Below are 14,695 nucleotides of genomic sequence, written 5' to 3' on the forward strand. Positions count from 1 at the left end.
GGAATCTTCTCCCAGCACCGAACTGATTGTAACGAAAGCATCACCACCAGAGATACAATCAAGAACGCACCTGTCAATAGGTTTACAAACAACAAAAAAGATCTTGCAGTAAGTATATATGTAGGTGTCCAGAATTATATACCACTGCTGTCAGTAACAAACAGTAACTTGGGCAGCAAATGACAGAAGGCACGTGGATTACTAAAATGAAGGGCGTGAGTACCTCCGGCGTAGCTAAACAACTCGGCCGTCGCGCCATTGGACGCGCGTGCGTACAGGACGTCCAGCCGCCCTTGCAATTTCGTTTCCATGCGTCACCTTCGTCTTCCTCCTCTAGCTCCCCGTCCTTTTCTCCTCAACGAAACATGTCGCCATTAGATGCGACTTGTTAGTGCACCCACTACCTCTACATATATATATGTATAATAACAAAGCTGCACTCACCAATCGAGCTAACAGCATCTGGTCGTAGGGTGAGAGAGGAGAAGATACCTTTGTCTGTCAGTCTAGGGTGAGCAAGCAAGCAAGGAAGAGGAGGATGCAGAGGTACACGGCGAGGGAGATATGGCAGATGGAAGATTGCCAGAGCCCACGCACGGGGTGCAGTGTCGTGCTGGGCGTCGACGGAGGCGCCAGCAACACCGTCTGCGTCTGCATCCCGGCTGCCATGCCCTTCGCCGACCCTCTTCCCGTCCTCTCCCGCGCCATCGCAGGATGCTCCAACCAGAACTCCGTAGGAGGTACGTTATACCCACCAGCCACGCAAGAATCACACGAGCACTGAGATTCGATTTCGAACAAGTCCCAGGCACCGATCACGGCGTTGCCGTTGTTTTGGGTTGAGCAGAGGACAGGGCGAGGGAGACGCTGGAGCGAGTGATGGCGCAGGCGCTGCTCAAGGCTCGCCGGAGACGGTCCAACGTGTCCGCGGTCTGCTTGGCCGTAGCCGGTGTCAACCACCCCATTGACCAGCACAGAATGCTGGGCTGGCTCAGGTGCATACCTCTTACTTGGCAGTGAAAACCACAAGGAAGCTGAATCAGAGGAACCCCGTTCCATGATTATTCCACTGAAGCTTACTTGTAGAAATCCAATTATTTTCTCTTTCCTTGGATTGCTACAAATGATCGAACACTGGCACACTGCTGCTTAAAAGTTGACACCAGCACTTTTACTTCACCGGGTTCGACAACCCTATTAAGTCGACTGTTGAGTTCCCTAAGGCTCTCGAAATTAACGTTTGTTCTAGGGAGATTTTTCCGAGCCATGTCACGCTGTTCGTCGAGAACGACGCTGTGGCAGCGCTGGCGAGCGGCACCATGGGAAAGCTCCACGGCTGCGTGCTCATCGCAGGGACAGGGACCATAGCCTATGGCTTCGCCAATGACGGAAGGGAAGCCCGGGCAGCTGGTGCAGGGCCAGTGCTTGGTGACTGGGGCAGGTTAGACACTCACCTCTTTACTTGTACTGTACCTTGAACTACTCAGTATGCAACTATGCACGCGCAGCAGATGTTATGAAATAAAGGAGGTATTACGTGCTAGTAATTCTGATGTATCTTTGACTTCCATCCTATCTTTGAAGTGGGGTAAATTAGTTAAGAAGCAACTACTGATTCTGTTATCTGGTTGTGTTCCAAACTTCCAATATATGTGCAGCGGATATGGGATTTCTGCACAGGCATTGACAGCAGTTGTAAGGGCCTATGATGGCCGTGGTCCTGAAACAATGCTCACAAACAATATCCTCGACTTCCTCGGCCTCGCGTCACCAGACGAACTGATAGGGTAAAGCCTTTCGGCTCGTGAAATTTGTTTGATTTTACTTCACATGAAAGTCTATAAATTATTTAGCACTTAAAGAGTTCGGTTACCAAACCTACACCATATATGAATATCCATCTTCTCGTTGTCGAAGAAGTGAATATCCATCTTCTGACATTACGTGAGCTGAAGTGCTGAACCATATAGATAACTAGGATTGAAGAGCACAGAATGAAATACTGCAAATAATGCGCTACTATGAAAACTGCAACGTTTACTTACCTGTTCATTCTTCTCATAACAGCTGGACATATGAAGACCAATCTTGGGCGCGCATTGCTGATATTCTCCCTGTTGTGGTAGAATCTGCCGAAGCCGGCGACGAAGTAGCAAACAAGATCTTGCACAATTCAGTTGGTGAACTAGCTTCCAGTGTTAAGGCTGTGGTGCAGAGACTTGCGCTGAGTGGGGAAGGTGAACATGGAACTTCTTTCTGAATGACATACATAACAGTCCTTGCACAAACATACATGGCACTTTCAGATAAAAATTACAGACGGAAAATAATTTGGGGTGCTCACAAAAAAATAGAACCTCTGAATTGTCTGTATTCGCTTACCTCGTGAACAAAAATCTCAAGATGTTTTTGACCTTCTGATTTTGCAGATGGAAAAGATCTATTTCCACTGGTTCTGGTTGGTAAGGTTCTTGAGGCAAACAAGAAGTGGGACATTGGAAAGGAAGTGATAGATTGTGTTACCAAGACTTATCCAGGGGCCTATCCGATACACCCCGAGGTGAACAGAACTATCATTGAACTTTTTTTCAGACCATAATGCCTTTAATTAAGAGATTGATGCGAAAAAATATTTCAGACAAGATTTTAGTTGCATCAGGAACAAAGTTAAAAATTAGCTAAAAAATGTTTAATATAGTAAAAGAAATGGTATCGACATCAGGAAGGAATATATCAGATCCTACGACAAATGTCCAAAATAATTTTCATTGAATCTATGTTTATTTCCCTGCAGGTCGAACCAGCTGTTGGTGCTGCATTACTAGCATGGAATGCTATAGCAAGTGAACCAGATGGCGATCTTAGGCCTGTTGTTTAGAGCGTCCAGCTCTTGAATCTCATACCACATTCATGTAAAATTATGTTTGTATCACAATCGCCTAGTAGTGTTTTGCATTTGTTTTAGCAAGTTGTTTTGGATATGCGGTAATGTCTAAGAAGAAGGTTTATATCAAAAATATGTGAAAAGGAAAGAAAGAATACTAGTTTAGCTGTAAGTTTGTGCAATAAACAAAATGAAGATGCTTATGTGAGATCTTGCTCCGAATGAAAATTTCAATCAGCAGTAGGACACGTACCCAAAGATGTATATACTTCACAAATCAGCAATAAGCATACCAACATAACTTAACTCAGTTTAAGTCAACTGTTGCTGAAGCAAAGTCCATGCAGTGACAACTGACAAGTACATAGAAATATAAAGTTTATATGATAACAGTGGAATGAAGAACAAAAATGATAATTGAAGGGCGCTCCTTTCAACAGTCGTCCGAAGGTCAGTAGCCAAAAGTTATTCTAACAACAAATGCAATAGGATACTTGAGGAGACAAATAGGTACTTCAAAGTGAAGAAATAAGACAAAGCAGGCACTTACCTCAGATGCAGGCATGCAGTCAACTAGTATTGCTCAAGCAAACATCGAAATAATGATCACAAGTCCACAACAGTCATATCAATCAACCATCCACGCACTGCTCGGATACAAGTTAACCATGTAGCTTCAACAACTTTGAAATAAATAAAAAGTACTTCAATCATGACCAACAATTGCACAGCTTGATACATGTTGCTTTTATATTTGAAATACAAGTATTGCTCTTGAAAAGGTTGCTTCCTCAAATATCGTCGTTGATAATACATATGTTACATATATAATTATTATGACCAATATTAAAACCAAAACATTTCATAATAGAAATGACAGAAATAACTAAACTATACAGCATCTATGAGATCTCGATGTTAGGAGTTCTTATTACGGAATACACGATATATGGCTAGTACAAGAGCAACATCATGTATAGTTGTATACACAAATTGCCGGAAAAAGAATACCATCACATTGACATGTCGTAACTTGTACATTAGAGTGCTATTTAATATTCACTTATACATACACAATACAACATGTGAATATACCTTGTGCGGAGTGACCAGCCACGAAACAACTGAACCAATTAATTACATTTTGTATAGCCATATGCATATAGAAATCAGAAATATACGTGCAGCGGCACCTAACTTCTATCCGTAACCCAAGGTTTCAAAATTCTCCCTGATAGACCCACACAGCTTCATAATGACTGTCGATTTTCATAGTCAAGGCCAGAGGCTCTTAATGGGATTATTTTTTCTCCATCATAACATCAATAGCTTTCTAGCACCTCTTAAACCTCTCTCGCCTATACTTAGAACCTACGCTATCTGCAAAATCCCAAACGTATATCAATGATAAGCAGCAATAATTAAATGCCTTCATACAAAATAACCAGTTGAGATGGAAACGTAATAGTGAATATATTTAGAGATGCAGTTTGTAAGGCACTAATGATACATTCTCTATTCAAACAGTATCGCAGTGTGGGGATTTTGAGGTGACTAGCCAAACCTACAGTAACATGTTGCTCCTTCATACTGATAGAGATTAGAGAATATGCTAGCTGGTTACGGTTAACAACAATAATTTTCCCATATAAGCAGTTGACAACATACAATGCACTCCCTCCATCCCAAAAAAGATGTCGCAGATTTCTCTAAATATAGATACATTCGACATCCTCTTTGGGACGGAGTGAGTAATATGAATACAGAGTACCTAAAAGTAATCATAAGATAGTTCCAAAGAAATCTAATCAATTCTGTTGGACTGTTCACTGATGAAATTTACAAATTGAACATATCCATTAGTGCTAGATAAGAAATGTTATCTCACCTAGAAGCTCTAACTTATGTTGCATCTTGTAAGTCATCTTTTTGTTTACATCGTAGACCTGCAACAAGCTTGCATGTCTTCAAGAAAGCATCCAGTAACTGCACACATGGCATTAACTATGAGTAAAATTCTTCCTTCTGAGTACTAAATACTACTGATCTGTCATCATATTGGACATACATACAAGTATCGAAGCATGTCACTATTAAAAGAAACCACTTATTTTGAACTTTCACTTATAGTAGGCAAAAATATGCAATGACCACAGAAAGTGTCAAATTTAGCAACACATTTATTCAAAGTAATTTGCATGTACCGAAATAACAATGATCAAGGAGAAGAAATTTAATGACTACAGAACCAGGAAAGATGAGAAAGTTAGCAATTGGCCACAAGGTATACTTACCCCAGGATGCTGCTGAAAGACAGGAGAATAATGCTCGAGAGTCACATATATCTTTTGCACAAGACTTAATAGTGCACTAACCTTGTTTTCCAAAATGTCAACCTGAATCAAATGGGAAAACACTTGAAGAGGTTATAAGATGAATTTAGTATATATGTGATTTTGCAGTTAAAATAACATGCTCAAACAAATAACTTTTTTTCGAGAGGACTCAAACAAATAACTTGCAATGTGTCCAAATCGAATTCAAATGGATTCATAGCACCAGAGTGATCACTTACACGCTAGCATGTTCTCCAAAAATAGACTCACATGAATGTTGCCAATGAACTTATTTGTCAAATCATTGTGAACCCTCTTGAACAATTACAGAATGAACATGCTTATGTAACCATCTATTAATATTACCTCCAGATGCACAAATAATAATGAAATTACTGAATCAAACTAATGAATGGGGCTCACAAGTGATCAAAATAACTCGACCGAGCTAACAAAAACACTAGTTTATTTGACAAATCGATGAACATCTTGCACAAAATCTTCTTGCATGTATTCATGCATCCAATTGAGAGAATTCACCGAGTACGTGATTATATAACCAGACATAAGAAGTGCCTTCTCTTCACGGGGATAAGAATTACCTTTATGAGCTAGAAACTTCTTGACATAAGAGTACATGACCAATACAAAAGATCGATCCCTTGTTTAAAACTAAGCAACATTAGATATGATTAGAAGAGAAATACCTCAGCCTCAGCTTTTCGAATCTCTATGCGTCTTGTGTTTAGCATTTGCTTATACGAGAGGCCCTTCTTTGTTAGTACTATTGCCCGTTGTACCACATGGTTGCATTGATCACTCAGATTATCCGACCTGAATTCAACAATACCAATATCAATTTGTGTGACAATCAACAGCATGTATTATATTCAGAAGATAGGTGCATATACCTTTTCTCGTTTCCGTTGGTATCCCCTGACATTTTCTGTTCAATCTCCACAAATTCTTTTGATAAATCCATAATAGATACCATAATGAAATCTAGTTGCACTATGTGTTCATTTTTACCTAGAAACACACTGTAGTCCATTTTTTTGGTTTCAACTTCCTGCAAGGCAGTTGAGGCAATCTCTAAAGTCTGACTCAGTTTGGTGAGCTCCTTATCCTCCATACTCTGCTCAGAACTCTCGAATGATCTTCTTGGTGATACATGAGGCTCCATCTCGATATCACGGAGTACCATTTCCTCGCTCTCTTGCTTGGTTAACTCCGGATGTTCCTGATTGTTTTTTATATAATTCTCCTTTTCTAATAACAATAACATTTCTCTTAACTTCTGATTTTCTTCATTAGCTAAACACAATGCCTCCTCCTTTTCTGAGAGTTTGGCTTCAAGTGAGGACAATTCTGCTTGAGAATTCCGTGAGGCATCCTGCATGCTGGTCCTGCAGTCCTCAACAAATTTTCTTGTAACAGTTTGGTATACTTCATCTCTAATAGTGCTTTCAACATATAGATCCTCATAGTCTCCTTCAAAGATACGGACTTGTCTCATAAGTTTTTCTTCAAGTGACAATTGAAGCGATATTTTCCTGCTAGCATCAGATATCTGGCACGACAATTCCTTAATATCCTTCATCTTTTCTGCAAGCAAACCGCTAAGGTGCTGGTTTTCACGGTATAGTGAATCAACTTTATTATTCAATCTGCTATTTTCCTCAAGCGCCTCGCTGGTGCTGTAAACTTGAGGCACCTTTATGGCATTCGAAATGATTTGGTCAACCTTTGAAATGATATCAGGAACTTTCTTTCTTAGAGGCTCAAATTCTACATCATGCTTAAGATCTAATGATGCCTTCTCTCGTTTGAATTTGAACAGCTCTTCCGTTTTATCTTGTAAATACATTTCATGCAACCTCTTTAATTTACTAATCTCGGATCTGAAGTAGTTTATGATTTCTTCCCTAGCCATACCCTTCAGATGCCGAAAGTCAGACTTTTCAGAAATTACTTCTCTGGGACTTATAGATCTCTGTGTTGCAGAGTTCTTCCTTTCCAGAGTGGAAGATGGAGAGTGCTCCTCCCCTGTTTTCTTTCTGGAGACATTGTATTTCCATCTGTTACTCCTGGTACCTAAATTTTCATTTTCACTGCGGGAATAATGTGATTCATCGTCTGAAGGTAATATCATATCTGATATAGAAATTAGTTCTTCACGGATTGCACCACACTGAAGCACAGTCTCATTCCAGTTCTTTCTAAGACTGTTGACAACAGAGCTTTGTTCATAAAACTTCCTCTCTAGCTCATCCTCAAGTCCCCTGATGCAGTCCCCAATCATAATGCCGGTGACCTCTAATTGCAACTCATGCTCCCACCGAAGCTCGTGAACTGAAGCATTGAACAGGCTCAGCATCTCCTTAATTTGCCGGAACACCACTATCAACAGTAGCTTTAGGTCACTGAACCCCTCATCTATCTCCATTACCTTTCCATGACGACATACCATAGGGCACGAAACATTTGCATCAGTATCATGGACCAAGCTATAGCTTTTCAAGAGCACCGTGTCCTCCTTGAGCTTATTAAGCTGTTGATCGACTTCCAGCTTCATCAAATCCAAGTACTGTGTGTAATCAATTTCAACATTTGCATCCAGAAGGTGTTGATGTAGCCGCGACATTACAGTTGCAAACGCCTCAAAGTTGCTTCCGATATCACAGCTGCAATTGCAGGACAACAACACCGACGGTGGTGCCGCTGCTGAATCTTCGAACTTGGTAGGTCCTTCGTTGAGCTCGCCTACAGAAGGCTGTGTTTCAAGAGAAGGCCAACTGAGTAAGGGGAGACCATTCTGAGCTGTACATGGTGATTGGCTAGTGGTCTCTGGTACAGTCAATCTACCAGGAAATGGGTCCATTGGTTCATCAAACACCTGCAGCATTTTGCATGTTATGATTTGAGAATTACCTGAAAAATGTGATCTGAAGGTAAATTACATACTCCGTACTAAAAAAATGAATTTCAGAAAATTTGAATAAAATAGTACCAGGAGCGATCCACCTCCCTTGAAAACTGGGAACAGGCAGTACATGATACCATTTTAGAATGCAGCACACAAACAATTAGTTGTAGGATAATTCTACACTTTGGTTGTTGTAGAAACCTGTCCAACTGGAGTAGAAAAGTTTGGCTCATGGTGACCTAAACCTAAGCAAAAGACAGGCGTTTGCTATGTTTTACCCTAGCAGAATTAAGGATCAGTGACATGTGGTGGCCATGTGTGCAAATAATATAAGTTGAGAGAAAAGTATGGTGCGTTACAGGATGTGCAGCACTTAGTAGTATGGCCTTGGCATTTTCTAGGTTGTACGAGTAGTAGTACTGAACTAAAGTGGTAGCGTAGGTACCAAAGAAACAAGAGAAGAGAATGAGGGAATAATCAGCACTTAACACCTTGCTCCAACTTTAGGCTTATGATGATTTTCTCCAAAGCTGCAACCTACTCAACAAATGTTTCCGAATGTTAGCATTGGAGTAGTAGTGTAGTGTGTAGTCAAAGGAAACAGCAGAGGAGCACAACAGCGTGTTTAATGGATTGGGTCGCTCAGTTCCCTCAATCTCCATATAATCCTAAAACAAAACGGGCGCGAAGCTTCTGGAGCCACAAGCACAACCCCGCCGGGGGCACTCAGAGAATCGCGTCAGCGAAGCAAATTCAGTCTGATCCCACGCAGAGCAGAGCAGAGGCCTTTGCCGCGAAACGTTACAGCGGTAACAAAGCTGCATAACTAACCGGAGGCAGAGAAGCACTTACTGGCTGGATCCGCGGCATGGACGATGGAAGATGGGGGGTTGGCGCTCAGCTCGGCCGGCGCGGCCCGGGGTAAGGTTGTCCGTGAGCGGCGGCAGGCCGGCGCTGGAGGATATGATATCTCTAGGGTTCAGAGGGGCACCTTGAGGTGGTTGTTGCAGGCTTGCAGCGGAAGAAGTGGAGGTGGTGAAACTGGGTGAGCGGTGAAACGGGGCTGTGTCCTGTGTGGATTGGAGTTGGACCAGCGTCCGATCGCCGGGAGGAAGACGACACACACGGGCAGGGGCAGGCACAGCTGCTTGTGATTGTGAACAAGTCACCGCTCGCTGCGAGCCGTACGGCGCGGGATGGTAACGAACCAACGGTGGGGGCGGGGGGAGGCCACGTGGGCGTATTTCACCACTGACGTGTGGGTCCGATTGAAAGCAGGCCCCACGGGACGGCGGGGGTGGTTAGAGGGTGGGGCTGTAGCTATTTGGTGCAGGGGATTAATGATGTGCATGGCGGGGCCCAGGAGTCGGTGGGAGTGGCTGAGCTGGACCGGGTTGATGCGGCGGGACAGGGGCGAGGGAGATGCGGCGGGGTGGCCGGATCGCGAGCTTCAGGTGGCCGTTCCCATGGCTTTTCCCGTTGGGGTTTCCTCTCGCTTTTGGTCTCTTCTCCTTGCCGCGAAATATTAATTTGGCCGTTCGAGCATTGTTTACGCTTCGTATCTTCTTCCATTTGATGAGACAAGTAGTAAAAGCGTATATAATCTACTTATCTACTCCGTACTAGCGATCTTGCGCGTACAATAAACGTTTTCTACACAATATACGGATCGTGTGGTATACGGTGCAATAAACAACGCAGGGGTGATGTAAATTGCATTAACCATTTCGTACAAATTGCAACGGTAAATTATGCAGCTAAGAGGGTAATTAGCGTGCACGGGTGATTATGTGATGTAAATCCACAATTTATTTTCTTATTCAATCTCCTAGTTTAATTGGATCAAATCAAATTCATTACTTCTAGATCCACAATAAAAGACGTCTTATATTTTTCTAAAGATACATCTAAATTTAGATGAATCTAAAACATCTTATTTCTCGGAAAGGAAAGAAATGAGAACAAAATTGTGCATCATCACAGAATAATCGAGTGCAGTGAGAAACGATCATGTGTACGCTGAGCACCACTTGGCAAGCAATATGCAATGGCATCATACTAGAAGAGATCGTGCATTTAACTCATCTTTAATAAAATAGTTGATTTGGATCTGATCTATCGCCCATCAATTTGCTCACAGATCTAGAGATTGGCATGTTCCTGCGGGCAGTTGAGACAACAGGGCACAGGAAACATGTGTTTTTTATTATTATGATGAGTATCCAAGGTCGTCTTCCAACTTCAGACTTAGTTCCTTTTTGTAAGAAAAAAAAGCTTAAAGACTAAGCATGTTAATGTGAATTAGGCATCCATTTTTCTCCCCTTTCCTCGAACAAAATTATGAAGGTTTAGTCAGTATACTCAGTTTTTTAAAGAAAAATAATGCTCCTTCTTGTTAAGTATGGATTTTTTTTTCACCTCCTCATGCAAATAAACAAAGAGAAAACAATCAGAAGCGGCTTTACAAACCTGGGGATGAAGGATGCACCTAAAGTTGCATGTTCACAAGGTATGTATGAGAACCTGGAAAAATTACAAAAACAGAAGCCGAAAGATACAAGTTGCCTAAACTCAACTCCCAGAACACCTGAACCTGTTCCCCTCGAAGAAGAAAACAAAGAAAGAACACCTGAATCTGTTGGAAAAGTAAGTTGGTCACAGTTTTCTCCCAGTTGCATAGACAACATTTACAGATCACTAACAGCAGGAGATGCAGTGGCACTGTGTGAAACAAGGAACTGCATAGAGCTATAGATGGTTTTAGCAACTCAGCATGTGTGTGAAGATCATGCCAGGGATCTTCTCTCTGTCATACTTCATGGGTTAAGCTGAAACCTGAACCTAAGGGCATCTCCAACTAGTGCGTCCGCGCGGAAGAAAAATGCGCCTGGACCCTGCTCCAACGGGGCGACGCATAGTGACCCAGCCGTCCGCAGCGACGTAAACGCGGTTCAAATATGCGGCAGCTTTCGTCTCCACGGACGATGCACGGTCGTGCAAAGTGACCGCGTTGGTTGCATCCGGGCCCGCTTGGCAGTAGGTAAGCAAAATATTCCTTCATTACTATTGATTGGCCAAAAAAACCATCTTTACAGAGATGGTTAGTCGAGTTAACGTAAAACTAAAACTACAATGGCTGTACTTACTCGCTATCGCGCGGCCTACCACGGCTGGGTTACTCGCAGTCGCCCTGCCTACTACTGGCCGTCGGAGGGGCCTGCACCGTCGCCGAAGCGCGGGAGCTTAGCGCACTCCTTGCGCCGCGCAGACCGGCGATCGGACATCTCGTCCTGCCGCCTGCGGTGTTCGAGGGCCTCGGCCAGAGAGGAGTCCCGCTGGACTCTCTTCGCCGCCGCCTCGACCGCCGCATCCTCCGCCGTCATCGCCTCCACCACCGCCATGTGGGTATGGTAGCGGGACCTATCCCTAGCCGCTGCCACCGCATCGTCCCTGGCGCCGATGGTGTCCGCCAGCTCGCGGTTCTCCTGCTCGACTCGCGCGGGATCTGGTCCCCTCTGCGCGACCGAATCCAGGTCGGAGCACATGTACGCCCGAGCCATGGCGATCGCATAGCTGTGAGCTTCCTCCTCCGTTGCCCAAGCCTGACGGCACTGGGCGTCCCTAGGTAGGCTCTCGAACGATGCGAGCAGAGCGGTCTTGTCGCTGGCGCACTCGAAGCGGCTGGGTACATCCTCGTCGTTGTCGGCGATGTCATGGATGACGGTGTTCGTGGGTAGGGTTGCAGGCAACGGAGGAGCTCCGCCCTGGCATCGACGATTTCCGTCCTGCCCGCCAACAGGCGCTAACGCTCTAGTGTGCGCCCTGCCGCCTCGATCAGCCTCCTCCCGGTCCAGCTGCTCGGCCTGAAAGGCGTCGGCGGCTAGCCGCTCCTCCTCCGGGTGGACTTGGTGGCACACCTGAACAACTTGATCCCAGCTAAGGTTCTGCTTGGCCATGGATGTATTCTAGGGTTTAGATTGAGGTGTGCATGTCACCCCCACCGGTGTCCACCATATATAGCCACGGTTGGGCGGGAAACAGCGTTGGCGCGCAGGTCGTTTCCCGCACGCGCGAAACATCGGTGAAACGCGCCAATCTGTTGGGCACGTGCGGGAATGACCGTCGTCGCACGGGAACCGGTAATCGCCGGCGTCAGGCCTCGAGGGGACGTTAAACCGCTATTAACAACTTTCACGGTGTCTGTGCTAAAGAAATGTATCCGCACCGCTGGAGATACCCGATGCAAACGGTCGTCCCGGCCAATAAGGCATCCGCGGGCCAACGCAAACTAACGCGCGCGCGGACAATTTGGACGTCCGAAATGCGTCCGCCCGTTGGAGATGCCCTAAACCCCATTTTTTCCTTCTTAAGACGTCTGCAGAATGCAGATGCTTTGGAAGATACTACTTAGCAGATAAGCATGCATACCTTAAGCTTTATATAAAGAGGTTATGTGACTAGTGGTGGTTCATCTGACCCATGTTCCTTTGAGGAAAGTTGCTTTTATGCACTGTAACCTAAATGGATATCTACAGTATACCAAACATTCATAGTAACCTAACTAGCACATACACGGAAATTCAATTCGGCTCCCGGGTGCGTATGCTTCCTCTACCAAAAAATCATATTTTGAAATGTCGAAAAATTTGAACAAAAAATTCTACATGTACATCTCCATAATATATGAATGTTTGTCAAGTTTCACGAAAAACCAATATTTTTTGTGATCTATGTAAAAAGGAGAAAGTTTATCTTGCGAAAAGCATTATTTTTAGCACTGAATTTTGTCTTTTTTACACACGTCACATGATAAGTCGATTTTTTATGAAACAATTTTGTAAGCGCGTGGCACGTAAAGATGTACCTGCGGATTTTTTTTTGTTTCAATTTTTTTGAAATTTAAAACATGTGTAAGATGCATTTCAAAATATAGGAAGCATATGCACCCATGTTCCAAAACACCACTCCCGCACATACACATTATCATAAACCAAATTATAGAACACATGACCTACTTAATTTGGTAACTATACCAAATTATTCTAAACAGAACATTTATAATAACATAATAAAAGAACTAGTTATTGGAACAGTTTACTCACGTTGAAAGATTTAGATGGAGCTCAAGGCACATCGATTGGATTCCTTCTAGTCCATTAATATTTTGAGAAAACGCATAGCTTGTGTTTCGTTGCATTCATAGAAGGAACATTCTTACAAGCCCAATACAAGGCCTAAACACCCGACCACTCAAACCAAGATGACATCCAACAACCGCAAGACAACATTAGAACAAACGCCACCAAGCGAACAGTGGCCACTGGTCGGCGTGGCGCGGGGTTGAGTGCAAGCACGCCAGAGGGGTTCGGCAAGAATGGGAGAGGTATTGCAATGGGTGCTCGTGTTAGCCACATGCTAGTTTATTAGATAAGGTTGTTAACTAATTCTGTTGTATTGTATATTACTTGTTGTGGGTATACTTCATGGGTATGCCAACGACATAGTCCGATTCCAGCAAGCCCGGGTGACCACAGATGGTGGTGATGACATATGGCCCACCGGACGACCCAGTTGTTGTTGATCAAGATGGAAGATACCTAACCCAGGAACAAGGAGCCGGATCCCAACCGACCTACGAAGGTAGCCGGATCCATGGAGGCCCATGAAGGTAGTCGGATTCATGGAGACCCATGAAGGTAGCCGGATCCTTGGAGGCCCATGAAGGTAGCCGGATCCAGTACGACAAGTTAGGAAGTAGGTGGAGATGTGCCCGGCAATATAATATTTCGTAGTGATGCTACTTGTATTCCGGGTAGGACTATTCATAGAAACCCTAGATCTGTGCACCTTTATAAGCCGGATTCCGGGAGCCCTAGAGGCAAATCTCGAACTAGAGACGAGACAAACACAACTCATTGTAGCAATGCGAAAGCACCCACATAATTTCAGACAAGCAGCACTAGGCCTTGCCCTCGTGCAGCGTGTTCCAAAACTGGGTAAATCGCGTACCACCATCCCGATGGCTCTCCGCCCTTTGGCCCCATCTTCTTCTCCCTCCATGAGGATCCCTCCTCCGGGGTATTGTCGAGTAGGCAATGACATTACTGATGAGATACTACTGCCAAATTTGTTAGGATAAGGCAAGTTTGTTGGAACTGTTCGGTGAGAGATTTTTTGCAAATTAGTTAGCGGTGGCATTTTGTACGTAATTAGTGTCGAGTGTGATAGCATGTGAGGTGTGACAACACCACGAGTTTCACTTTAACAGTAACTGTTTGATAGGAGATGTTGTTGTGTGCGCTATATATAGACCCAGGGTGTCTGGTCAAGTACTGATGACTTCACCGGGCAACCTCATTGTTTGCAAAGGGCACATGGCACCTTTTTAGTCCATGTTGATGGGCGCGGTCTTATGTTGACCGATTGTGCGATGTTCTCGTAGTAATCAATTGAGGAGTCGCTCCGGGGATGTATTCATGAAGAGCCCGTCGCGTTATTCCCTTGGGTTCGACCGGCATCGTGGGCTCCTAAAGAAGTGACATCTACATC

General features: G+C 44.1%; 2 protein-coding genes across 2 annotated transcripts; one reads left to right on the forward strand and one right to left on the reverse strand.

Annotated features, from left to right (window-relative positions):
* The first annotated feature begins 375 nt into the window (after window positions 1-375).
* Window positions 376-3,092, forward strand: LOC124676514 (N-acetyl-D-glucosamine kinase-like). Its single transcript, XM_047212558.1, has 7 exons — window positions 376-740; window positions 848-995; window positions 1,250-1,441; window positions 1,659-1,787; window positions 2,068-2,237; window positions 2,430-2,560; window positions 2,795-3,092. Exons 1-7 carry the CDS (start codon window positions 539-541, stop codon window positions 2,876-2,878), a joined length of 1,056 nt encoding a protein of 351 aa, XP_047068514.1. The 5' UTR covers window positions 376-538; the 3' UTR covers window positions 2,879-3,092.
* A 590-nt stretch (window positions 3,093-3,682) lies between these two features.
* On the reverse strand, window positions 3,683-8,110 carry LOC124675680 (WPP domain-associated protein-like). The gene is made up of 5 exons (XM_047211756.1): window positions 6,132-8,110; window positions 5,928-6,054; window positions 5,179-5,280; window positions 4,773-4,870; window positions 3,683-4,264 (listed from the first exon to the last, which is right to left on the reverse strand). Exons 1-4 carry the CDS (start codon window positions 8,099-8,101, stop codon window positions 4,787-4,789), a joined length of 2,283 nt encoding a protein of 760 aa, XP_047067712.1. The 5' UTR covers window positions 8,102-8,110; the 3' UTR covers window positions 3,683-4,264; window positions 4,773-4,786.
* Between the last annotated feature and the right edge of the window lie 6,585 nt (window positions 8,111-14,695).

This window comes from Lolium rigidum, chromosome 7, assembly GCF_022539505.1.
Source record: "Lolium rigidum isolate FL_2022 chromosome 7, APGP_CSIRO_Lrig_0.1, whole genome shotgun sequence".
Lineage (NCBI taxonomy): Eukaryota > Viridiplantae > Streptophyta > Magnoliopsida > Poales > Poaceae > Lolium > Lolium rigidum.

Coding starts and splice junctions, on each gene's coding strand:
- LOC124676514 (XM_047212558.1), top strand. CDS start 539: ATGCAGAGGTACACGGCGAGGGAGATATGGCAGATGGAAGATTGCCAG. Junction 996..1,249: donor AGAATGCTGGGCTGGCTCAG/GTGCATACCTCT, acceptor CGTTTGTTCTAG/GGAGATTTTTCCGAGCCATG. Junction 1,788..2,067: donor TCACCAGACGAACTGATAGG/GTAAAGCCTTTC, acceptor TTCTCATAACAG/CTGGACATATGAAGACCAAT.
- LOC124675680 (XM_047211756.1), bottom strand. CDS start 8,101: ATGGACCCATTTCCTGGTAGATTGACTGTACCAGAGACCACTAGCCAA. Junction 6,055..6,131: donor ACCAACGGAAACGAGAAAAG/GTATATGCACCT, acceptor TGTTGAATTCAG/GTCGGATAATCTGAGTGATC. Junction 5,281..5,927: donor TTCGAAAAGCTGAGGCTGAG/GTATTTCTCTTC, acceptor CATTTGATTCAG/GTTGACATTTTGGAAAACAA.